At 44.3% G+C, this 27,750-nt stretch overlaps 1 protein-coding gene across 1 annotated transcript in view; it reads right to left on the bottom strand.

Moving 5' to 3' along the window:
* Nucleotides 1-23,779: 23,779 nt before the first annotated feature.
* LOC139686095 (guanylate cyclase 32E) overlaps nt 23,780-27,750 on the bottom strand; it is a 70,929-nt gene continuing 66,958 nt past the window's right edge. Inside the window, exons 23-24 of the mRNA XM_071583298.1 lie at nt 26,049-26,147; nt 23,780-25,635 (exon numbers count right to left, since the gene is read on the bottom strand). Coding sequence (XP_071439399.1) covers nt 23,780-25,635; nt 26,049-26,147 — 1,955 coding nt within the window. The remainder of the gene's footprint in view (nt 25,636-26,048; nt 26,148-27,750) is intronic.

Below are 27,750 nucleotides of genomic sequence, written 5' to 3'. Positions count from 1 at the left end.
TTAAAATGAACAGAAATAAGGCTACATGAAAGAAAGTTGATCAGCACCGTGAAATTCCTACTCACAATAAAATTTCAGAAAATTAATGGGCATAAAATATAGACGGGAGATGAAAGTGCAATTTGCCTCTTTCCTCCTCAAATGGTTCCCTCCTGTCTCCACGCGACTCGATTTAAAAAAAATGTCCTTCAAGCTTAAATCATGCTGAGAGTCTTGAATTTGGACATAAATATGAGCCGCATTAATTCACCGTCAGAATCATTCGGCATTACTTAAGAGAACAGATTGGGGTATATTTATAAATATTTTATAAAAATGGATTTATAAATATATTTATAAATCCATCTGCCTTGCTATCTCAACGTCTTTCAACTAAATCGAAAGTTTTAATTAACATTCCATCCAGGTTGACACATCTATTTCCCCCCATCGATTTCTAAATCTCATTTTTCTTATTTATTTCACATTAATCCGAAAACAGCACTTCGGCCAATACGTAGGAATTTCAACAAATACATTACAAAGGCAATTACAAACACCCAAGCACTATATGGAGAAAAACTAACCAAGGCGGGAATCGAACCCGCGACCTCTGGGTTGGCAGGCGAGGACATTACCCAGCCGCAACCGGGACCAACAAAATGTAAATCAAATACTAAGCGTTTCTATTTTTCCTTCATCAATTATTACCACTTTTTTATATACTTTCAGTTATCATTTTATTTACACTATGCTTTCTCATGTCTTGGAGTGATAGTTCGAAGGATAAAGCGCTCACCAACAAACCGGAGTGCCTGGGTTCGATTCCCGGGCACACCTCTCGGCACCCTCACCTCCACCCAAGCTAAGTGATTCGTTGGGCATCACATCTTCCTGAGAAACTATTGGCGGCACAGGGAAAGGAGCTGACTCCCCTAACCTAATGCGTTAAATTCACTCACCGTTGGGTCTAGTACTAGGTGAGCTCTGCCCTCTCCTGTCAAATCAAACCTTTGGGTTGATATTTGTGTTTATTTCTCATTCTGGTTCTTGTAGTTGGGCTCGTAGTTTTCGTGCGTTTCATACTGTTTCTGCATGCACATCATTAGTAACCGATGAGCATGCTTAACGCCTTCATAAGCTTTCCAGTTTTTTTCCCAATATAGTATTCAATTTTCTGTGTGTGTGATTGTTTAAATAAGGAAATGTATTCATCCGCCCCTCCCCTTGTGTGAGAAATGTCTCTGCCCCTGCGCATACACCCTGTATTACTAGAATATCCCGATCTCTAGTTAAACGAGTGTGTTACAAGGCAGGAGGAGTTTTAGGTGCGAGCGGCGAACCAAACTCTGGTAGATGGGAATTCTGGGAACGCTATCGCATTTATGAAGAAGATAGGAACCGTATGATAAGCATATGGAATGTGACACTGGTGAAATAAACAGCAACGGGCTCACAGAATCCAAAAATATAGAGACGCTTCTTTGTGCGCTAAAAATTATTCGGGGATTCGTCATCCGAAGATCCAAAAACTGCATTGGGTTCGAGAGAGTAATCTCAGCGACTTCCAGTAAACCGGAGAATGCCGGGTAGGATGATGGAGACGATCGATCGAAAGAAGAAGAGGATAATTGTATTCTGGATTCGCATTCAAGGTTAACAGAAAATTTTACACATTTCAATGCAATTACACGTATTAATGTGAATCCAATCGGCTTTACTGGGATGAACTTTTGCAGCCTAGTGCGACTTCCTAAATGCTTCCGAATGGGGAAAACAACTGGGATAATAATGATACTAAAACTGCAACTTACTCCTGGGTTGTTCAAGATCATGCATTTCATCAATTGCATTACAATAATAGCGTCAACGTGACACAACCTTCACGAGGATTTGATGTGGCTCGAAAACTATGATGTTTATTGCGCATTAAAGTATTACGCGCTCTGCGCCTGAAAGATGCATGTCTGTCGAACTTAGAATTCACTTGGATATATCTGGAAACGCCCTGCATATCTGCGATGAATTTTACACCGAGGTTACTTACGATTACTATAACGCAAAAGTGATTCAACCGCAACAAACGACCTTTGCAGACAACCTGACTTCTCCATCTTTGCGTGCTAAATGAAACTCAGACTAAGCACGTGGATGGCGATGTTTCCATGGAACGTTCAGACGCTGTATCTTGATTGGTTGGTCCGCCGAGGTGGAAGGCGAAACGAAGCCTTTCTGATGGACGCCAGATGGTTACAGATACACAGTCCATCTCCAGGAATAGTTACCCCGTCCAAGCGATTTGCTTCGCACGTTACCACTTAAAACAAACTGTATGCTATTTCATGAGGTGAATCGTCTGCTGAGATTGATTTACGAAAGGTGCCTGGATGAAAGCGCATTGAAGTTAACGCTTTAAAACAATACCTCCCAAACTGTATTGTCTCGCGTGTCACTTGAGAAACTGAAATAATTTTTACACCTCCATGGGCGCATACTCTATAGAACAGTAGTTCTCGGTTTTTTTCTTCTCCATTCCCGTCTTTCATCATAGTTCAGAATATCATTCCTCCTTCCCGAGATAACGAATCTAATTAAAACATTGTGAATTCCGCTAAATAATACGGATATATTGATTTTAATGCAACATTTAATTAACTCCATTTGATGTCGCGGAATAAAAAAAAACGAACTACAATTTTGTAGACTCCACGCATTCTACCGGATGCCATACCTTTCTGAGTAGTGGTCCCAACATCTTCCAGGGGGAGGTTCACCCACCCCTGCTCTAGAAGATAGAATTTATGATAACTATGAACCGTGATCATCCAATGCGATTTCCACGTCACATACATGGGGAAACTGACATAAAAGGAACCGTAACTGGTGAAATCGAACGAAGGATAACTTCCCTCAAACTTACTTCGATCCGTCTGCAGTGTTACATGCTCTTGTCATTGAACTGCATCCAACTGTATTGCCGTCTAGATACTCGAGTAACATATATCACGGATGTCATGGGTATTTAAGAAGGAAATCCCTTTTCACCTAGCGGGTTCACACTCGCGAGATCTCCACCAGTTTAGACACCAGCAAAGTTTAAAATCGAAGATCCTGTTGAGAAGGGATTTTATTCAATTTTAACCGTTTGAATCCAAAAGCGTCCGGATTGCTTGAAGTTATTGCGCTTCTCGTCGTCCAGGTAAGTTATGTCAGGGTTGTGTATGTTTCGTTCTATGTTTCGACGTCGCATGAGCAACCGAAAACGGGAAAATTTGTCGTCAAAACTGAATGTTTTTTGGAGATGAACCATCACGATTCGATTACATTTGTGGAACTTCGTCCTAAATGAACCAATGGAAATAGTATTAATGGGAGAAGGGACATCAGGATTGAGCCAGAACAAGAAAAATATGAAGAGGAACCTCGACGGATTCCCAGACGCATCAGCAACGGGCTCCACGATAAAGTAATCGTAAAGAAGCAGGTGGGAGGCCAAGAAAAAGATCAATGACCAACCTTACGCAACTACTACGCAATATTCGGAAGTGATAAGGTCGGCACAAAGTGAAACATTCCCCAATGATATGGATATTTCCTTAATTTGAAACAAAAACGACAATACATTTGTTTACATTCTTTTTCCATTCGCTTTAGCCTGATCTCGGAAGAACTACGGTGGGTATTAAGCTATGCGGGTTCTTCGTGGCAAAAATCATTTCGCACCATTTTCAGCCGGTTAAAAACCATGTATATCCTTAGAAGCTAAAACGCAAGGGTTAATCACTTGTTGAATCCGCGTTAAGTATGAAAACAAATTATAATTAATACTAAAATTGATTTACATAATTTAAATAAAATTTGGTCCTTATGGAAGAATTCTTAAGGAAGTATTATATACCGACTTTTAGCAAAACCCTAAACGATAAAGAGGTTAATTAATGATGAGATGTCGCACGATGGAAATCCACACTTATTCACAAATTAATCCAAATCACCTTGAGCTGCGATAAATACAAGTAAAATATCTGTGCCAAAAATGAGCTATTCAAACCCCATAGTGAAGAGCAATTGACCACCATCTTTCTCTTTAAACAGTTACACAATAAGGATTTCCCAGAGCTTTTCCGAACTTGTATTTTAGAATAATTGTTTCACTGAGGAAATAGTTATAAGTACAAATGACAGAATAACGCCAGATGCTGAATATTTTTACTGGGGTAAACGCGGTGCGATCAATTTCCATTTTAAGCATAATTGAATTATGAAGGTGTTATAACTCGGTGCACATGACCATTCACTCAACCACTGTGACTTTTATAGAATTCGAGTAACTAATTAATAGCACAGAGACACTATTATAATAACTCTTTGGATGGAAGACTACATGCATCCAGAATTCTGAAGCACTGCTAAAATAAACGAAAAGAGCGAATAGAGATTTTGGCCACCGCTCGCAAAAATTCGACAACTCGCATGGCGTTAGATAAAATGCAATGCGTTAATCGATCTTCCGGCTGTATCTCTCAGAATTCATTATTTCTTGATTTTTTTCTTGATAAAATCACTCATAATTTACAAAACACACACCACCTGCAGTCTCTTCACACAAGGCGAGAGGATTCATATTTGCTCGGTCAACTCCTGCAGGGACACCTGCAGCTCGTTCTTGCCTACAATAATGCCCAAAGAGCATCGTAAAATCACGGAGTACGAAGGACTAAATGGTGGGGAGGAATCCAAACACAAGAATCAGTGCCGAGTCCTCGCAGAGGCACAGCTCTACATTTTATGATAACTCACAGAAGACGAATCAAAGAACTAAATGATATTGACACCCATAAAATGGCATACTGAACGTGCCAGATGATCAGTCGGGAAACCGAACCAGTCTCACCAAGCAATCGAGAATTCCGCAGCAAAACTCAGTAAACGACGGCTGCTTAACCCTTTCGACGGACGCTGGAAATGATTTATGACGCGTCTCCCAACCCGAAGCTCACGGTTTTAGCATAGAGACAATGCTATTGTTAGCAGGACGATTTTCGAACGCTGAAGATTTTTTTATGCCCATCCGAAACGACTTCAAGTATGTATACAAATCGGATGTTTCATCATGAATTCAAGTTCACTGGCTATCGTATGCGACGAGTTTCCATCGTGATGCCCGACGACGGCTGGCCAGAAACGAGTCGAAGACGCCACAAATGAAAGCACGGCAACTCTTCACGTAAATTCAAGATTCTTGAGAATATAGGCAGAGTGATAAATATGACGAGTAAAGTTAATCCCTTCATAAATGCCTTGTAAATGCGTATGAGAGATGCGTAAATCCTGCTAAATTTAGTCTTCTCAAATCAAATTTATTCCTATTTATGCGTGTTTTAAGGATTGAATTTCAATTATGAATTGGTCGTGATTTATTTGAGTATTTCTTGTCAATAAAATGGACTTCGATTCTAAACCCACCGTTGTCATTGAATGGATACTTCGCCAGTCAAAAAATAAAACCCCCTGCAATGATTCTTTGGAGATTAAAATCTTCTGTTTAACTGCATGATAACAGAATTAATTGCAGAGATACAAGTACTATTTCCTTTTTATAATGTCACTGATCCATCTTTAACAAGCTCATAAGACATCATCTTCCGTTTTGACATTCTTTTTCTGGTTCGATATAGTTCCGAGTTATTTTACAAACACCCTAAATTTTAATAAGCACCTCGTAGATATTGTTATTTCTAAGACCTTTTTCTTAGACTCAACAAGACCTTAATTCATATTGAACATTCATAAAAATCCTGATGAAATTTTAATTTCAGCAAGTAGTCTTTTCCATCTGTTAATAGACGTGAAAAAGAAGTTACCTAAAGACTACTGTACCAAATATGTTACTATATTTTCATTGATGAACGTCTTCCAAATTTAGAGTACGCGCGCAACATGACAAGTACCGAACATGGGGATTTTCGTTTTGGATTATGGCTTGACTACTTTGATACGTTCCCGACATATTAGTGCCATTATCTTAGCCTTGATAACAAATATTTTCAATTCATTTTCCATCTTGAATAAGTTTTTCCTTCGTATTTCAATTCACCAATATTATTAAAACATGGGCATTTCAAAATTCATGGGTGATTTATATTTTCGTGCCTTTACCTAGCTAGAAGAACGACTGAGATACCATGCACGCAGAATCAGATCTTCTAAATCCAAAAAACAAAATTAATAAGTCATAAAATGTGTAAGTTCCTAGAAATTTGTGGCAAAGATCCATTGCTACAAAGCATGAAAACAAATTCCGCTTGACTGAATAATTTTTGGATTTCGAATTTTTTAAATCGAAATTGGTCGCACTACAGGATTTAAAATAAGAGTTAAATAACAAACAACCGTTTACATAATATTATCAAGGACGACTCGGAATGAATAAGCACTGCTTTTACGTCAGTGGTTGTAGCCGGACGTGCTGGATAATTATTCGGAGGACATGAAGGGACGTGGCACGAGGTGAAGAAGCTAATTCAAATAAAAATAGCTTCCTCTCTCGAAGGCTTTTTCCAGTTTAAGCCGGTTATCCTCCAACCAGGAAAGGAGATGGGAATAATTGGCCTCCCATGAGCTGACGCGGACATGTATTCCAGAACTGCCAACAAAACCTCAAGGAGCAACTACATCTCGGGACATTGATGGAACCATCTCCGAGCGGCGCCGAGCGAGTTTATAATTAACAAGTCATTGGGCAGGCTTGTACTTTCCTACCCCATGAAAAAGTGGACTATCTCTAATTAAAACAGCTGAGCGACCTTTCTGCAAATCAATCAGGAAATCACGTTATGAATGGTCAAGATATAATTAGTATACATTTTTATCATTCATACAACTTTCCTCATCATAAATTTCAACATAACTGAATCATAACGCTATTCCTACTTAAATTATTTCGGTACTTTGACTGGAATATTTCGAGGCAAATACGATAAAATGAAAGCAGAGACGTTACAGACAACATCAGTGGCAATATAACCCACTATTTTTTAGCATAAAGAAAACGATGATAATATTACGCCAACGTACCATGAATGTTATCAAAATCATGATTCTTACAGTATCAATCAGGGCAAAAATGTATTGGCTTGGTGACTGCACACAAACTGTTGGGATAATCACTTAACTAAATTAGCCAATTAATTATAAAATACATTTTTAAGGGAAAATATGGTTTATGGCCAAAATGGGTTCGGGTTCCTCGACGCGTAGCGAGCTCGTCGGATCTGAGGGTTCGCACTTTGGTGAGAGGCTGGGACCTTCTGTGAACATATGATATTTTTGCACGACGAGAGTCGACAAAGCCCTAAAACAAGTTACCGCCATTAAAATTAGTGGCCGCGAGAGATTCCAAGGACCGTTACAGTAGACTTTGTCACAACCCTCGGTGCAGAGAAGTGGAATAGCAAAGTAAGCCACGAGACTTATCGGCAGAGAACGGGGCACTTAATAAGTCTCTAATAGCTAAAACCACATACATATTAAATTTGATCCAATTTTTAGAGATACAACTGACAAACCAGCTTTCCTTATTACCGTAGTTCTACGATATTTTTACTTGCCGACTGTTAATGGCATGCAAATTGATTATACAGAGATTCGATGCTAAATAATGGAACGATCATCTCCTGTCACGATGCCAGATGAACGGCCACAAAGCGACCCGTTCAAAATAATGGTGGGAGTTACGTTATATAATTGTAGTGAAAATAAATCGCCACTTAAGCCAAGAATTTCACCACCACTGGTTTACGGTCAATTCTAGGAACTCCTTGGGCATCATGTTGACGGACGGATTATATTTAGTGCAAGACAAATTTCGGTCCCTTGAAACGCATTTAGGTGGAGCTTCCAGGACCAGAGAACTACAATTGGTTTAATTGTCAGGGGCACAAGACGGCACACATTCAGCAGGCGGCCGCGTCAGTGGCCACGCGGGGAATGTGCAAAACGAAGAGAGGCAGGAGGCGTATGCACCATGCTTATATTCCCCGGTCAAAAAAAAGGAATATGTTCCAATGATTGTGCTAGGAAGGAGCCATATATAATTCTTGGCATGCAGCCAACGTATTCCCGCCTACGCCACAGATTTGCGGGTGCAAGGGAAGGGGTGTGGGAATCCGACTCTTTCAACGGAAGTCTTTATGCCAACGGAAGAGTGGCATTAGGCAAGGGTGAGCTTCGAAAATTATGTATACACGCCAAGCGGGAGCGGGGGAATTTATCGATACGAGACACTTTTCCGCGTTTACCGTCCGCGACTTTTATTTTAACTCATTCCCGTAAAACGAATCTCGAAATAGGAGGGAGGCGTCGAGGTGGCGGAACGGAAAACACACTCAACGCAGCCTCCCCGTCCTCTCTCTGTCTCTCTCCCTCCCACTCCTCCCCTCGCGGTACCGTCCTCACCCCTCCTCCTCCTCCGACGCCACTACCCTCCCCCACCCTACTCCAATCCCTCCATGCGACCGTTCTAAAATTAGCTCCTTGGCCGTTTGCGTTTGGGAGCGCAAGTCTCCGGCACAAAGCGCGCGCGAGGATGAGTGGGGAAAGAGAAAAGAGATGGAAGTAGCTCGCGGGGGAGGAGGAGGAGGAAGAGGGGGGAGAGGAGGGAGGGGGAGATATTTAGTCTCCTCGACGTGGGATGGATGGGGGAAAGGGGAGGGATGTTGGAGGGAGGGGAGGGTTGGGGGGGAGGGTCGAGCTGGTGTTGCTGTCGGCGTGAAACACATCCTTTCCGCACCAATCCGCGAGACCAGCGTGCGTGCGTTTGGTGGTGCGTGCGTTGTGAGAGCCTCGATGCCATCGATGGCGAAGGTCGTGCGCGGATGGGGTGCGGATGGAATGGCGAGGGGGCGGGAGGGGGGTGGTGGGGGCAAAGAGAGGGGATTGGGGTGTGTGTGGAGTGGGGAGGAGGAGAGATGCAGCAGCGGGTGTGGGTGGTGAGGGGAGCGAGCGTGTGGGGTGAGAGGGCAAAAAAGGTTGGGGGGGAGGGAGGAGAGAGAGATAGTGTGGGCGCGAAGAGGTAGGGTGGGTGAGTATGAGGGGGGGGGGGGAGGAGGAGGAGGCGGGTGGGTGGGTACGCGAGCGAGGAATGGGAGGAGTATCGGTGAGGGTGAGAGGAGGGAGGGGAGTGAGAAAGAAACAGAGAGAAAGAAAGAAAGAGAGAAAGAGGGAAGGATGGTGGTGGGATGGGGGTGGGAAGATTTTCAAGTCGTGGAGGGAGGTTTTTTAAATGGCTGGATTCAGACGAGGAGACGATGGGCGGGGGGGTGGGGGGGAAGAGAGAGATAGAAAGAGAGAAGAGGGGTCGAGGAGGATGGAAGAATGGTTTGTGGGAAGGTTGGCGTGGGGAGAGGAAGAGAGAGAGTGGTTGACGGAGGTGAAGAGAAAGGGTTTTGCGAGCGGGGGAAGAGGTGGGAGTTTTTGGCGAGGCGGGGGTGGAGCTCGCGAGGAGGGGATGTGTTTGGAGTGTGGGAGTGGATGATGTGGGAGGGGGAAATGGTGAGGAGTGGCCCGCTGTAGATCCTGTTTCGAACTGATCTTTCGCTCGCGTTCGACTGCGGGTTCCAACGTGGGAGATGTGAAACGACGGACTCGGGGGGGGGAAGGGGGAGGGGGGGGGGAAGTGACGTCGAAACGAGTCTCGCGAACACACATACACGTACGAAAACAACATCATACGCTCTCACTAATTTTCCCTATTTTTTCTTTATTTGAGCCTCCAACTCAACAGGTGTCTCTTTTCGTTTTTTCTTTTGGTCTGATGAGATATTATATCAATTGTTCATTCACCTCGACATACAAAAGCGCTTTATGCGAGCATACCAAAGTCCATTTCTATTCGGTAACCATATCAAACCAGAGCATTTACGCATTATAATTTTGTTACGACTTTTACGATTAATTAGAGCTGTAGCATGATTCACTGTAAATTATTGTTGAATTTAAATTTTTACGCTCAAATATTGCACTAATTATAAATATCAGTGTTTAATTTAGCAGTTACATAATTTAATAGTTAATAGGTAACCCACATTTTTTTCCTTTTAATTAAAATACTCTGGTGGAGTTTTGATTTGGTGCAATGAAAGCAACTGCCCTTCATGTGGTCAATTGGTTCTTAAGACAAACATTCCAGCACAAAATCTTTCCCTTGGAATCGTAATACTTTCCTTATCATATACGTTGTAAACCCTAATAATATAGTGCAAGACTTTCTGGATTCACTTATGCTACAACCCATAACAGTGGCTTTCATGACACAATTTATTTGTAGTTATAGTTTTGCCCATTTTGAAATCACAACTGAGCAAAAACCGTAATGCCTTCGTTGCTTCCTCATAGCATCCAGCTGTTCGCTTAAAACGCAACTAACACTCATCGAAAGCACACCTGCGTATGACTCAACCCTCCACCTCACCCTCAATCCGCAAATACCAAACAGTTCTTCCCAAAGGCAGAGTTTGCTATCTTTCACGGTCATTTCGGTCTTTTATTTTAGCCTCACTGCTGGTTTACGAGATATCAAGAGCGTTAGGATTAGTTAGAGGATTCTATTAGGCCGACTCTCATTATACCTTCACTTCCTTCAGGGGTCCAGATGTATGCGAGTGCTTGCAATCCCGGGAAGAAAGGATTGAGAAGATGTTGGACGAGCTCCGGTCCCTCATTGCAGCAACGAAAGCGAAACCGGGTCGGTCGGCGAGGACAAGACCCCAGCGCGTCCTGGGCTTTCGGAACGCATTAAAAGGCTCGGACACGCTTCCGCACTCGTAGGGTGGGATGGAGGAACTCAGTCCCCTGCATCTCCCGAGGAGTCTCACTCCTTTAGCACGGAAGGATGATCAGTGGCTACCGAACCAAACCATAGGGTTACCCTGGGGAAACAGGGCAAGGCCAAAGCGGAGCCTCAGCGTATTCCCCGGAAAAACAGGTTACGTGTGCTGTCGAAGGAAGTCCAACAAACCCTACGCCCTAGGAACCCATAATGAGCGAATGCCGGAGTGTAAGATGTCAGGGTCCGCCGGGGAGAAGGTGACAAGGGTCGAGGGAAAGGTGCAAGGCTTGATTTTTTATCGTGAAAGGAGAATTACGAAACTTCAGGAGATGATTTTAGCAAGAACAGTTCTGAAATGGATGTGGTCGGATGTACTGGGACCGATTATTCTGTTATTTGACGCTAAAAAGAAGTACTGTACTATTAAGGACTTAATACCATGCATTAGGAAATCTTACGAGTTCAATCGTCCTTGAAGGGTCTTGCGCCGATATGAGGATGAATAAACGCTGCTTCCTAGGATGGTCAGGGTTCAATGGCTTGAAGCCAAGGGAAAAGCGTTAACCAGAAGCTTCCGGAAGTCTCCAAGAGCGATGTCCTTGGATCTCAGGTCGATGCTCGATTCGGACCGGGTGCCTCTTTATCGCTTGACAGTTCACCACACGTGTACGGTACCGATGATGGTAGTTCGTAGTCACCTCATAATGTACTCACTTGGTCGGGATAAGGGTAAATAAATTAGTAAACCATTACATCTTAAAAACATGCAAAGTAAATCCACTCCTAAGACATTATATGTATGCATATTATCCCTGACTCATGCCTCACGCCCTTTTGGTGGCTTTCAGGTTAACATGTAGATTTGAATTTGTAAAAAACACATCTATCTTTCCTCTAAACCCGTCAGCGAGGTGCCAGATCACATACAGTTATACGTGAATATGACCTAAAATGTATTAAAGTGAATGTATTAACTAATATTAACACTGCCCGCCACACACCCTTGCGGCGGCTTGCGGGGCATTGTGTAGATGTAGATACATGTAATATATCTTTGTCCGACACTACGAAATTATTAAAAAAAGAGATCGAAGAGATCGTCAAAAGTGCAAATGAATAAGGAGATTTAAGACTATCGGAAAATGGAGAAGACAATAAATTTTGTCCTTAGAGTAATAAAATATACGGACGAGCAAGATAAAATACCTACACATTATAGACTTGATGGTGGTGCGTTCATTTCTAACTATGTTAAACTCATTATTCACCGCTATTTATTTAAGGACAAGGAAATGAGATGCGTCTGGGGATACAGAAAGGATTACGTCCAAAAATATTTTAGCGCGCACGCCATTTAAAAGGAACACCCAGTGTGAAGATCATACTCAAACCACCACACGCTGCCCAAATATCAAGCCCTAGACACGATGGAATCATAATCTTTCATTTCATTTTATGTAAAAAATTCGTTTCATCGAAACATACAAACTGGGAATTTTTTCCCTCAGGTTTTAAGCTACCGTCAATAAATTAGGAGATCTATTGCATAAGCAGAACTGCAAGGATCAATGATTTCTGTAACGTACTACTGAATACATGTATATCAGGCAAGCATTCATAAAACCTGCCAGCTAAATTGCACACACGAGGCAGTGGTATACTAAATGCATCTGTTTCCATTATGCCAGAGAGTTAAAATACAAGATTAAGACATGCCGATTCTCTTGTATGTGTCCACACGGACCTGTGACCACAACGTTATTTTTGAGCTCTTTATTATTTATTATTATTATATTTATCATATTATTATATTTAAAACAAGAGTCGTCAAGGATTTGAGAATAAAAAATAAAAAAAAGAAAGCAGATAAAAAATTCCGAAAACATATTAAGTCCCATGCCTGGAAGAACTGCTTGCCAAATGCTAAAAGAGCTTGCTAAAGATATCACACCAGTCAAAGCATTTGATTAAAATTTACACGAGAAGATTCAGTACCCGGAGATTAGAACTTAACCCACGTAACTTATATCTACATAAATGGTAATTAAGAAGACCTGAGTAATTACCAGTCAATTACCTTTTACATGGATATTGTGAAAAAAACCTTTTATGTTACCATTGCTGGTAATGTTCTGTCTTACCTCAAGATTAGAAAAAATTAAATCAAAGCACCCAAAAAGTTAATCATTCGAAAAATAGCTGGATCTTTACCTCCACGACATTCGCAAACCATCAAAAAGTCTATAAAAGCAGATTACTTGTAAAACTCAAAAATATATCTGAGGTCACTGGCACAAAAGTGATTAAATATATATTCATTATTGAATTACTCAGAAAGTAATATTGGATCAAAGAATCCAACCTCACCGAGAAGGAAATGTAGTCATTGATGGCATGAGCTCAAAAAAGGGTGAATTGACTTCTGAGGAGCCACGAAGAAATAAGATAGGACCTCTTTTCTTCCTAAAATACATTAATGACGCAAGTTCTCACATAAACAGAGACACTAAATTATTAGTAGGCGACACAGTAATATACGGGGAAAGAATGAGTCCAGCAGATGGTAGATTACTCCCAAATGATTTAGTCAAAATATTGGCGTAAAATAAGAGGTTTAGAATTAAAACTGAAGAGTGCAGCTAAGAAGGTGTCTTGACGGACATTTTTGGATCAAAGAAATGGGAAGGACGGATACGTAAGTTAAATAATCAAGAGTCAAATATAAACTGGGAAAAAGTTAGCTACTAAGTTACCCCAAATATTTGGGGGGAAATCACATCAGAAGAGTATGGATGCCTCTTTCAAGGAAACTGAATTTCTTGGGTTTATGGTTAATGTAATGCAAAGAAGACGTGTCACCTCAGGATAATTTGGCTGTAATTAAAATGCGCCATTACATTTATAAAATGCGGCATGAGTTTTGTATCCATCTGAGATAATGAATATTAAGGAATCAGATGAATTACAGGAGAGATCCACCGCATTTGTGAAAACTGGTTGGAGAAGATTGAAAGAGACAGGAGATCATCGGAGAAGCTAGGATCACGGGCTCCATAGTGGGAGTAAGGGGGGTCATGGCCTTCCTATATTTCGTGTGCTTTCATGAATTTCATTTACGCTATGATTTATTTTGATAAAGCAGCCATTTGAAACTACCACGAGAGTGGGCTGGAGGAAATAACAAGGGCAAGGGGTTAGAAGGTAAGGCAAAGATTAATGAGGAAACTTCGTTTGCTCTTTCGACCCTTGCCATTCCCTAGGCTTCAACCTGCCAGCGCCCATGAAGGAAAACCCTCTTGTCACGAAGAGAGAGAGAGTTACAGTAGCACTTTCCCAAAGATACACGAATGAAGTTCCATTCGAACACGAACGAGTAAATTTTTAAGACCTTGCACTGTCTACAAATTAGATCACTCGAAAAAAATTGAAAGAAATTGAATCGCCAGCACCGAAAGATGTAAACCCGGTGGCGGCGGGATAACGTTCTCGCCTGCCAAACCAGAGTTTGCGGGTTCGATTCCCGCCTAGGTGGTTTTTCCTCCACCTAGAGCTTGGGTGCACGTAATTGTCAAATTTCTATATCAATGTTCAAAGTCCAATGTAAAGGTCAAAGTGCTGTTTTCAGACTAATGTAAAATAAATAAATATTCAATCCTGCCTCATGCAATTCCCGATGATAACCAAACGAAGGGGTTTCAATTGTGAAATCCCCTACAATTTTCATAGAAAATACTTCGATTGAATCTGCCATTCCTTTGATGTGCACTTCTCCATTTCCCACGGTGGCAATGGTCAACGGCGAATATCTTTAAGGAACTAAAAATAATCTGACTCCTCAATCGCTGTGCACCTCCACGGGGGATATACATTCGACGTCACGTTTACACGGTTCACAAATCTCCAGTATTTTTCCACGTTGGTCTGTAACCCAAGAACACCTTCTCAAATCTAACGCTAAACCGACTGTGAAACTACTACACGCATAATTGGCAGCATATAAAGCAAAAATACACATTCAACGAAAGTGAACTTGCTTCAACAGTAGGTGGTTGTTGAGGAGAGGAGATACGCTATCTTTTTGGAAGCTCCCTAAACATTCCTTATTGAATGTGGATATTATACCTGTAATTCCCAATTTATTTGAAGTCCTATCATTAGAAACAAATAAAGAGACTTGCAGACAAGTTTTTCAGCAAGATTTCGCCTTTCCTCGGCGAGAGGGTTGGTACTATGTAATACGTTCATTTCAGTTTAACATCTTTTGCATTTTTATGTGAAATCCCTGATATTCATATGTATTAGCTCCTTACACTATGGCGAAACGTTACATTGATTGTTTTTATTTGATGGCAGATCCTTAGCTGCGATGACATTTCCGCAAAATAAATCCCTTAGCGGGAAGAACACATTGAAAACTTGAGTCCCATTTTTGCTTATCCTGGTACGCATTACTTCTACGGATATTTTCGACAGTTAAAATATTCTTCAAAATAATCCTACGTAAAATGCAACCAAACATCAACACAGAATTTTACTTTCTCATAAATATGTTTTGCGTGACTTCAGAAGCCTTTTTTCAACAGAGCTCGAAATTAGTTTATCATTGACTAGCGTTCGATGTTTTAATTCAAGAACTCTTTTCGGATGAGATCGGTAAACCAATTTTTGTCTAGATACATCGAATGCCAGCAGTAATATTGTCCCTGTTCCGCCATCTGTCATAAAATTCAGGAGTGCTTAATAATTGCTGTAGCTCGCTAACCAATTCCGCAAGGTCAAGGAATACTACGTAGACAACCCCAGCACTCACTCAATGGGGTATATCCTATTGCAATCATTTGGTCGCTGCCGTGGCAAGGTCAACAGATGTGGTAGAAGAATATCGTCACTGCTACATGAATCAAAACTCCAAGCATACAGCCATATTTATTAATATATGTTGTTGGCGTTGCACCATTCCATGGTACAGTTAACGTGCCTGCCATGTTACTTTATAGAATGACGATCAACTAATTGATAACGTGGTAGAAGCATGCGCATCTGAATTTTAGACCGGAGAGTCACCCCATAGTTTGGAAAAGATCTTTTTCGTCTCTCATTTCTTTACTCCTTCTGGACCCCGTTATAAGAGGTTTTTTAGGAAGATATTTGGGGTACATTAGAGCTGTTTATAATTCCGCCCTAATTAACGATTCAATGGAATTAATTATTTTGCGGTTTCACGACTTTATCATATGATCCGCCTAGCTTCTGCAATCTTCCCTCAACTCCTCCGTACACTAGATTGATCTAGCTCGTAGTCAGCGAACTCCAGATGAGCGATCCATTTGCCCAAGGCTTCACTTCAAAAGCCGCTTCCCATTACTACTACACTTTTATCGGCCTTAAGGGCAGCCGACTATACCTTCTACTTTTCTCAACTCCTATTTCACCTGGAAGGCCACACTTTAAAGGGCCACTGAGGTTCACCGGTGGTCCACGAACATCTCTCTCTCTCTCTCAGAATAACAGTGACGTAAAGGATGCGGGGATCGGGGAGGGAGGAGGCCGTTTGGCGGAGGGAGGCGGAACAATTGGTAACAGAGTGGGGTGGGCGACTGTTGGTTTCCTTCGTAATGCTACGTCGGAGGGAAGGGGTGGGGTGGAAGAGAGGATACGGCTGGTGATGGGGGGGGAGGAGGAGGATACGATATGTGGAGGAGGATAGCGAGGGGGGGGAGGAGCGGGTGCGACGGAGGAGGATGGGTTTGGCTGGCCCCGAAGGAACGGGAGCTTCGCAAGTGAGATGCGTGTGCGGCAGGAATGAATTGTCGACCTGTTCCTTAGTTAGCGAAACGTCTCCTCCGTCCCTCTTTGCGCTCGCTTTTCCGCCCAGCGCGGGAATTCTATTTTTAGAACGCGGCCACACAGCGGCGAAGGAAGGGAATATTCCTCCTTCGACTTATGCCCTTGGCCGGCACCTCTCCACCCTCCCCACTCTCCCTCCCTTCGTCCCTCCCGCCGGCAGCCCGCCCCCCCCCCCTACTTTCCGCATCGCCCTCCATCTTCCCCTTCCTTCCTCAGACCCCCTCCTTCCCTTCCCTTTCCCTCTCAACCCCCTCCACTGCCACTGTTATCCTCCTCCTTGGTACGATACAAATCTCTCTTTCATTCACTCACCCAAGTCTTGAAGCTGCCCGAGTTATTAACATCGTTCAAGGCAACACCTTAGCGGCCACAATGATTGCATCGAACGTCCGCGGGGAGGGTAGGGGAGTAGTTCAGGTATCAATATATCCGTACCGAGTGCGGAGTGGAATTTTCTTTCTTTCTCTTCAAATAATTCAAAAGGGAACGGCAGTGATAATGACGAACATGATAACGAAGATAAAAACCTCCTTTCCCCCTTCCTTCGGCCCAAGTCACAGGCGATGAAAGAGGGGTCACCAGGGTTCACGGCGCCCGGGCACTAATTCGGAGAGAATGTCCTCTCTCTTTCCTCCGTACTGTCTGTCAACCATCGCGTCGCAGCGCCCACAAAAAAACCATGAGGAAGGGGAGGGGGGCGGTGGAAGGGGGTGGAAACGTTAACGCGGAGATGAGATAAAATTCCATGTTGCACGAACGATTCGTGGAAATATCTTCTTGATTCACGTGACAATGGAACGCCAGAAACACCAAAACCTCGCATCACGCGACACATTACTTTTACTCAACGGTCGGAATCCGTCCAACACGGCACGGGGAGGCCAGGGGAAAAGCGGGAGGTTAGGGTGGGCAGGAGAGGGGGGGGGGTGTTTGTGGCCAAGCCGTGAGGTCTATTTACGAAATTAAAACGAGCGGGCGTGAGTAAAAACTCGGCAATTCGCTCGTTCCGGGAGACGCGGAGGAGGCAAGAGGAAATCAAAACTCCGATCCGCGAAGGGAGTTACAATATTGAGGCGACCCGAAATCTGGCAACATCGTGTCCAGGCGCAGTGCTCACATTGCAAAAACATTCGACTCTCAATCCAGTTCCTCCTTCCCCAGTTTCACCCACGGATCGCCACTCAAATCCAAAAACCGTGGAGTCAGTAGTCGGTCCTCCTGCGTCCCACCCCGACGTCGCCGCGGCAGTGGCCTCAACTCTTTCTTTGATTTCCACCAGAATGGTTCGGTGAAGAGGGAGATTTCGGAGGGGCAAGTAAAGGGGGGGGGGGCGTGTTTGCGCTGGGGGCACTTTGCGTCTTTCCACTTTCACCTTCATCGTGGGGAGGAGCCGGGGAACAGCGGTTCGGAAGTTGGGCCTTGGGGAGGGGAGCTGGGCGGGGCTCGACGGTTTTCGGAACGCACGAGGTAGTTTGTAAACCCTTGCGTGCTACGCGTACGTGAGAGTCTGTCTTTGTGTGCGTGGTTGCGCGATTATGCGTGTGTGCGATTTAGTGTGTGTGTGTGTGTGTGTGTGTGTACATACATTCTTCCTCCGGGAGGATGTGAGCGAGCGGGAAAACCACAAAAGCGGATGGAGGTGGCAAACTTTGAACGGGACAAAAAGGAGCGCCACTGGGTTAAGTCAATACGCGGAGACTTCAGTGAAAAACTGTTGCGTCTAAGAGAGAGAGAGAGAGAGAGAGAGAGAGAGAGAGAGAGAGAGAGAGAGAGAGAGAAAGAGAGATGATCGGAGGATTATTCACCACTCCGGATATTATTTTTTTTTAATTACGTAGCCTTTCCTTAACTGACTATTAAAACAACCGTCTCACTCACAAACGAGGCGGAAAAAATATACGTGCATCGAGTTCCCCATTTTTTTGTGGTGAAAATAGTTCATAATTTCCAAAGGGTGAACGGGTTGGACTCATATCCCGCTTAAAAAGCATTCCCCGCGGGAGGGAAAAAAGTAATGGGAGGAACCTCGCGGGAATTCCGGCGAAATTCGCGAGGAGTTCTCGAAAGAAGAGCAAAACAAAACGCGCGGCGGCGCACAAGAGGGGGCATTGTTTCCTTCCCACGCGATGCTTGAAAAGGCGAGAACCCCCCCCCCTCTCTCCCTCAACCGAAGCGCGTCCACAGTTTTGCGCGTTTCGAATTCAGCAAAAGCGGAAGGGCTCGTTCCGAGGCTTCTTATTAGCGGTGGTGCCCTTCCCCCTTGCCCTTTTCTCCGCCGCCCCAGCCTTTTATCGCGGTCGCATCTTTTCTCCCTTCCTCCCCCCCTCCCTCACACACCCTCCTTCATCCCCTCCCTCCAAGACGGCACTGAAAAAAACGGCATGCCCATCCGGCGGTCCACCTCTGAAAATTTGCGGCTTGAGCAGCTCCCCGCTGAAGATAACAAAAAATAGAAGGGAGACTTCACCAGAGAAACAGTGTGACGGTCCTCCACGCGCACACACATACACACACAGACACAAACTCAAAGAAAACGCACTCTCTACCACCCCCCCTCCTCTCTCTCCCTCTCACTCTCTCAGACACACGCACACACACAAACACATTTAGATTTCCGAGGACAAAATGACGCGCGACAACATCGAGGGGGCAGCGAGCACAGCGAACGGCAGCGGCCACCAGAAGAGGGCGGCAGTGCGGGCGGAGCTCCCGGAGGAAAGGAGGATGAAGGAACAAGTGGAGGGAGAATGTGGGGAGGAGGAGGAAGGAGGAGGTGACGGTGGAGATGGACGGGGGCTGGAGGGGAGAGGGTAAAAATAGAGGGGGAGGGGAGAGAAGGAGAATGGTGGGAGGAGAGAGAAATGAAAGAAGAGGGGCGGGGGGAGGGGGGGAGAGAGAAGTTGTGGGAGGGTTAGGAGGTGGGGTGGATGGTAAGAAGTGGGGTGAGGCGATGGAGGAGTTTAGGGTAGGGAGGGAGAGTAAGAGAGCTACTGGGTGGGGGAGGAGAGAGAGAGGGGGGGGGGGCAGCAACGGCGATAAACACGGCGAACACTTGTTGAGCAAATAAGTCGTTAAAGGTTGTTACCGTAAAGGCTCGGATGATGGGCGAGGGTCGTCATTCCGATATGCATCTCGCGTCGGGTCGCCGTCTTCGACGGCTCGCCGTCTTCCGAGGACCAGGCCGACGAAACCCAACCGGGAAGGAGAGGACGAGGAGGCGACGTCGTGCTAAGGAGCGGGTCCGGGGAAATGGTGGGGACCGGCGCACGACGACGTCGACCCTTGCCTATCTCGCTGCGGCTTCGAAGGCGTGTGCGCAGCAGAAGCAGCAGGTGTCCTCCGTGTTATTATTCCTTCTCCTCCTCCTCGCTTCGCCGCAACACCAACATGTCTCCCACCCTCCTCAAACCCCACACCTCACCCACCCCCCCCACCCAAAACCCCGAGAGCACGCGCACTCAAACAACACTGGCCCTCCCCGCCGATTCTTCTCGACCGCCTCCTCGATACGTGACGTCTCAACAACACACTGGTAGTCCGCCACCGCTGAGCGCACCCAGTTAAAGACCAGCAGCAAACGTTCACGAGTCGTTTCGAGTTCGAGGCAAAACTTTTCCCTGCGACGAAAATGGTCGCACGACCCTCACTACGCTAACACCACGCACAGATTCAAGAGCCGACTTCTTGGGATGTTCTTCTGCTCCGAGTTATAAGAGGATGCCTTCGGGTAGCTTCGTCCCTCTGCCGTTAGGTGGTACGCGCGGGCTGCCGCGGGCAACGGTGAGTTAGGCGGAGCAAGCGCCATCTCGTGTCTGAGAGACAAACGAATTGTCGAACGCGGGAAGTGGTAAACAGTAGTCGTGCACCTGAAAGGACTTACTTAATCACTATGGCAGTGCTGAATTCGAAATCATTGTAAAATGATACTAATCTTGCTCATTTATTTATCATTTGTATATTTGTTACTGCGATAGTTAAATACGTAAATAATATTGAAATTGAAAATTAAACAACTTGGCTTTTCCACATTGAAAATATTTGTTTACGACCTAGGTTTCTTTATGGTATAACATTCTCAGGTATACCTTACACTTCCAGTGAAGATTTTCCAACAAGTCACGCCAGAAACCGTTTTCTTTACGTAAAGAATATTTCAAATGAGTTTCGTAGATGCTACAAATATTATTTTTCGAGAACGATAATGCATATGAAGTGTAGGTCTCTATACAAAAACAACATTAACATTATAACGCGTTGGAAATTAGCAAGAGCGTAAGCGCTCTCGGGGCTCCAAAGGATTTTAATAATTATTGGTGGTTAATTTCACATCATACATGCCGTCGTTCTTCGATTCGGTCGTAATTCTATCGCCTAAGGATAATAAAATATTGAATAAGTAGGGTAGACACGATTAACTTTGACCAAAATTTTAAATAACCGTTACAATGGTTACTTAATTGTTATTATTTTATTTTTGTAGCCCATTTATGTCTTAGAAAACGCTGAAAGTCACAATCATAATGGATAGGTCTCAATAAAATAAACTCTAGCAAGCTCATACAAACGAGACGGTTTCTCGTGATTAGTAATAATTATTTCTAAACTCAGTCATGATTTGGAAAATAGTTCAACTTATTCTTTAGTAAGGGATACTACTTGTACTCCAAATTTCTCCATGTGTCTCAAAAATAAAACATATAATTTGTAACTACTGGCTCATGGTGATATACTGATCTTAAACCTCTTAGAGAACTTGAATAGTTCCATTTTCTTACTTTCGATGGAAGCATGGGGCACAATCCTCAGGCCTTCCGGGTCCATTGGTATTCAAGAAATCTTATCTCTCCACCCAACTCTTGAAATGAATCCTGACAAAGGGATTGATTCTCATTATTGAACCTTAAGATGTAATATTTGTACAATACAATACCAAATGTTATGATGCGTGGGAAATAATAATTCATATTAAAGGAATGGAACATTTTTGGTCAAATTTAAGGATTTGATTTTAATTTCTCATTACTATTTTCAGCTGAAGTCACGTACATAGGCCATTATGAAATTATGCGCATTATTTTATTGTGACGCGACTATCCATGGTAGCGCGGTTAAACCGGTCGGGGAATGTGGTGGGGGGTCTGCCCTTCCAAAGCAGCTGGTCGCCAGTTCACTCCGAGCAGTCTAAGCGGAAAGACGTGCCTCCGCGTGGAGTGTGTTTTTCGAATTTGTAACACGGCGCGATGGAGCGTTCAATTAATGCTTATTCTACGATAGCAATGTTACGTTCCTGCCTTCCAGCAACAAAGAACACATGGATCGCATTAATCCGCCAGGCTTCAAATTAAGTATCAACTTCATACTGCACGAGAGGCAACCAAAAATAAAGAAAAAAAATCTCTCTAAGATAACTGCACATTATTTGAAAATATAAAAAAATGGTAATTCGAAAATGACAAATACTTTCACTTTGCAGTTAATATTTCCACAAATATCAATGCAAACTAAAAAGAAACCACAAATGAAAACTTCCGGCGACTCTCAAGTTATTAGATAAATGTGTTCAAATTATCCCATTCTCCATTCGTATCCGGCCTCTGCATAAACAGATATTATTAATTGAACAACTAACAGTCGTATGAGTGATGTACCTGTATGATAATATTCGTCTAATGAAATAAGGTTACCGTTACTATACGGTTTTGACATGACAGCCCAGTCAAGGCGAATGATTTTTACGCTCTGAAATTGTTGCATTGAAATGCACATTAGCGGATGACTCCGTTAAAAGTTACTGTTGCGGCATCTCCCGCAGTTTCTTTGGAATTTGTCAAAGTAAAACACCGTAAGTGTTTAAAGTTGGCTTTAACCTCGTGGACTGTGGCGCCTCGCGCACGACTACGAATGCCTGTGACATTGTATGTACGGTATTTCGTCACAACATCATGTTCCTTTAAACGCCCCAAAAATTTCAGTTTAAGAGGACGCCTCGGTAGCTTAAGTGGCTAAAGCACTCGACCGGATATTGAGGGATCTGGGTTCGAGTCCCAGTCAAGGCGAATGATTTTTACGCTCTGAAATTGTTGCATTGAAACCTAAAAATGTTCTAAGACCAGTGTCTGGCAAGTTTTATTTTAATGTTTAATGGTATTTCTACGATCACTGAAACAATGCAGATAATACCTTTAAGGCCGAATCACAGGATGATTTAAACCGTCACGACTATTGTGCAGTATCGTCAGATAAAGTACGACAAGACTGTATGCATTCGGTGGCTTTTTAATAAGACAGCAATGTTGAGAAATGAATTCAGACAGACGATGGAACATGTGAATTTAGACTTCTCGGGGAGATGGATGTTTAACCTACATCAACAACTGAAAAAGTTTGAGAAAACTAGATTGCTTGGGTACAACAGGTAAAAGAAAAAAATAGACCACTACGTTGTGTATGAATATCTTGGAGGAAAACAAGTATGAGATAACCTTCACCCTCTTAAACCGATTTGCAGAACATTCAAAACAACAATTAATAATGCAAACCTGGCAACGGGGCAAAATATGAACAGGTTAGTCTCAAGAAATTATCACTCGTGGCATTGAAAAGAAGCGAAGAATATCACGACTAAAAATATATCAGTTATGCGCCGAAAAAGTACCAAGCGAGACTACCAAAATATTTTTTCAGGATCTTGTCTAGTCTATTCTTTTCTTCCCGTTTCAATTTTCTATCCCTTCAAAATAGAAAACATTACATGTACAGAGTACACGTTCCGATGCACAATTCAGTGATAACTATTCGAATTAGATAGCACTCAATCCCACTAAACACTAAGGCTCTCAGGCTCTTGACGAACTAGTTTCCCCGTGGTTCGTTATTTTGTGAATTATAACTTCGTAAACATTCCAGTGTTTTTCATCGTTTCGACCTCAAAGTGGATGAATAACGAGAGATAGAGCCGTCGCCTTAGAATTACCGGAATTAGGTCATTATCTGGGAGGGTCAACTGTGGATTCCGTTCCATCCGGCCCTCCTTGATATCGTTTACCATTTCCCACTTCACCCGCGACCCACTCTAACTCAAACTAAAATACACAAAAGGATTGCCGTTACTTACCCGACCTTCCGTTAGATGCGCGCATTTTCACCGCCAAGGGACGGTAGCAGCGGCCTCACCAACTCCTCCTCGTCTCCCGAAACTTCTTCCCCGTATTCGCAGCCATCTACGCGAAGGGCAGCTCCACCGCCGCCGGGTCTGAATAATCCTTCCCAGTCTGCGCCCCTACCCTCCTCCATGCCGTGCACGGGGCTGTGGCACATCCCCGTCACCCTCCTCCCCTCTCCACCGCAAAGGAGCTTTTCCTCCTCCCCGCTTCCCCCCTCCCCGTCCAACCATGCCCCTCCGACGCCGTCGCCGAAGTCCCCCGGAAGCCGCCCCCCGTCCCCGTGAGACCCCACGCCCTCTTCCCGTCGGTCCTTACGGCCTCCCGACGCCTCCCCTCCCATCCCACTACACGCCCTCCTACCCGATCCATCCGACGTCGCGTCTTCCCCCGCGCTGTTGTTGCTCGCCACCCCGCAGTCGCTCCACTCCTGGCTCTGATTGCTCTCGCAGGACGTCGAGCTGTACATCCCTGACTGGATCATGGGGACGCTAAGCCTATCCACGGCGTGGACGGCCACGGACAGCTTGCCATCGACTCCGCAGAGGTACCCTCTTGCATCCACGGCGATCGGACTGTGGGGGTCCATGCGAACCCCGTTCCCCATCTCCTGGACGCCGTCATAGTGAACGGATCCCCCGCCCATTGACGCGATGGACCTCGCCTTTGGCACACCACGCTCGTTGCACGGGAAGCTGCTGGGGGGCAGGCCAAGCTTGTTGGCGGTGTGGCTGTAGAGACGGGGGAGGCCGCCAACACCGCTCCTGCCGACGAGGTCCCAGGCCCACGGATCCTCCCGCTCCAGGCACTCAGCCGACTTGCCCCTCCTTCTCCATGGGGGCACGGTGTTGCTCAGGATCATGCGCCAGTCCCCCGTTGAACCTCCCCCTTTGGTCCCCCCCTCGCCATCCCCCAGCTTCTTCCTCCTTTTCTTCGCCTTGCTCACCCTGCGTTGCTTCTCGCTCCCAGCGGGTGACGTCGTCGCTTTGCTTTCCCTCTCGGCCCGACCCGGGGATGCCGCCACTGCCTCGGGGGCCTCGGTCCCCTCGCCATCCTTCCTTCCTCCATCCCCACCTGCCGTCACCTTGTCCACGGCGACGCCGTCCCCGACGACCTCGGAGGCGAACCTCAGCTTCTTTGGCGAGGACTCGAGGCTCCTTCGACGGCTTCGCGAAGATCCTCTTCTCAGCCCCGGCCCCGCCAACGCGTGATGGTGCTTGCGGAGGGAGCTGTGGCTGGGGAAGGCGGGGACGGCGAAATTGTCGGCCTCGACCCCGTGCCACTCTCCGGTCCCGGCCTGCTGCTTCCTCATAGAGCTTCTGACGGGGACGGAGGGAGGTTGTTCGCCCCTGAGGGGAGGTGTGAGGGACCTGTGGTTGCGGATGTTCAGGCGGCTCCTATCCATGTCGAGAGCGTCTTCTGGCACCATCCCTTCCTTCCCAGGGTTCCCCGCGTCGGTCAGGTCGGCATCCCCGAGGGTTTCTCCCGTGGTCGGGGCAGGAATCCTGCGGGCGTCTGCAATGGTCAGCGCGGCTGCGTCCTCCTGCCGCTGGGGACCCTCTGCCTTTTCCGCGATCGTAGCCGCTCCCCTGGCGTCCTCCACCGGCATCGGCTCCGACCCCTCCGCGCCCTGCGGAGGGGGACGCACTCTCCGGACGCCGTCCTGTGACAGTCCTTCGACGTCGCTATCCTCTCCCAGCAACCAGTGGGTCTGAACATCACCTTTGCCCTTCATGTGGACGAGACCCCTGGAAACCAGCTGGTAGCCTCCGAGTCGATCCAACAGAGTCCTGAACTCGGAGCTACAGTGGATCTTTAATGCTGTAAAATTCCAGGCATAATTAATGCTTAATGCCTAAAATGAACATGCCTCCTTTCGTTAAGGAGACATGGGTAATGACATAACCTTACAATTTAGACAGTAATTAGAGTTTAAGCAGTGAAATATAATTTTCTTCTCGATAAAATCACGTCTGCATCAATGAAAATTTTCATTCATTGACGCTATTCACTATGAAACTCATGTTCATTTCATTTCCTCCTCGTTTCTTATGTAGTGTCTTTGTGCAGAGTATCCCATTAACTTGAAACCCTATTCTAGCCACTGGCCTAAGCATATCGAACAAAATCCTAACAAGTTTTAGTACCCAGACCCGTGGCATATTACACGATAAAAAGTAAAACTGATAAGTTATGGACCTTGTTAGTATAATTATTGAGCATTATCTACTCACGCAATCCGTTTGACTCCATGCGCGAAGCAGTGTTAACTGTATCTCCAAAAAGACAATACCTCGGCATCTTAAGTCCCACAACTCCAGCGCAGACAGGACCTGTGAATTTGAAAACAAAAAATTTGGATAATGATTAATAAAAAAAGGCCAAGTATAAGTACGAGGGCTGTTAAATAAAGGGTAAAACATTTTAAATTAAATAAATCACTAGTAAACATTTTCGTTTGAATTATAATGCTATCTAAATGCGTAAATTATTCGGGGTAAAATTTTAATTGTTTTCATTCCAGTTTTGCGCCAGCAGTGGCCGTAGCAATTAGATGCATGTTCAGTACGCCGAAATAAGTCACTGAAAATTAAAACCACTTTCCGTGAAGGTGTTTCTTCTCATTGAGGCACATCGAAAAGCCGCAAGGTGCTACACCGGTACTATTGGGATGTTGAGAAACATTATTGACATTGTTTTTCACGAAATAATCGCGATTTCAAACATGCCACGTACAAACACGCCTCGAGTACACTTTTTTCAGTTACCAAACATTGGCTTGGCACCCAATCAAATTCTAAATATTTCTGATAGTGCTCTCTATATTATTCGACAATTTTCATTCACGAAGACCTTCCGTAGGAGAAGAGACTGAAACTCTGTGTCCACCTCCCATTGAAATTTTCTCCTATTTTTAAGCATTTACAACCAACTTCTACCTGTGCCATAGGGAAGAACAGTACGATGCATATATAAGCCTCTCCTGTAGTACAGTATAGGGCTCGGCTGTCAATTTATTCAGGTGAAAGCAAATTTCAATGCAGCGTATTTCTTGTGTGTTACCTCCATCGTCGAACTGAACTGTTTCAAATTGCAACGGCTGTCTCTGATGCATACTGGAGTGAAATCAAATAAATTCGTATTACTCGTACATTAAATATTAAGCTAGCTACATAACAAAATTAAATTTTTGTAGAATGAATCATGCAAATTAATATTGATGACCACCTCTTTATTGAAAAGTCCTTGTAATTTATTCCTAGCCTGCACATGGCGATAACTAGTCGTCTCAAACTTAATATTTGGTGTGACAAAAAATGTTTAGAAAAATAACAAGATCAATAGAATATTTAAGGGTTGACTTTGTATTTTCTTATTTTTTTTCCAACACACTTAATGTAAATATACTGTCGCAACTTAAGGTAAGCTGGGGCTTAGGTCTGCTTAGAAAACAGAAATGGACATAAGATTGTATAATTTATTGAAAATATTTTAAATTACGTATCGCCCGATGAATATAACTCTCATATAAAATGGTATTTATATCTGAGAGCAGCGTAAGGCCCATATCTGGCATAATTCGATTATTGGAATCTTTTATTTGGGCTAATTATGTTACATATGTTATCTTTCAATCCATTAAAATATGCCTCTATACTGTTAGCAGGATTGTTCTAGGTAATGATCATAACAATGAGCGTACATTAGAATAATAATTTTATGGTATGCAATGGGATGGTCAAATTAGGAATTAGACGACTTAGGACTGACAAGTGATGCAAAGGAATAAGTACAGAAAAAGAAAGTCGTTCGGGCACTGTCGCTGAACCTGAATAAGGTAATCACTCGTTCACCAGCCTACTTTAACAGATCAAGACAAGGGAAAGGTGAAAACCTTGTCCCCATGAGAAATCGTACGCCGTCCTAAATGGGGAG

This window comes from Hetaerina americana, unplaced genomic scaffold, assembly GCF_022747635.1.
Source record: "Hetaerina americana unplaced genomic scaffold, ioHetAmer1.1.p SCAF_1, whole genome shotgun sequence".
Classification (NCBI taxonomy): Eukaryota; Metazoa; Arthropoda; class Insecta; order Odonata; family Calopterygidae; genus Hetaerina; species Hetaerina americana.
This window is presented reverse-complemented; position numbering and strand designations above follow the sequence as displayed.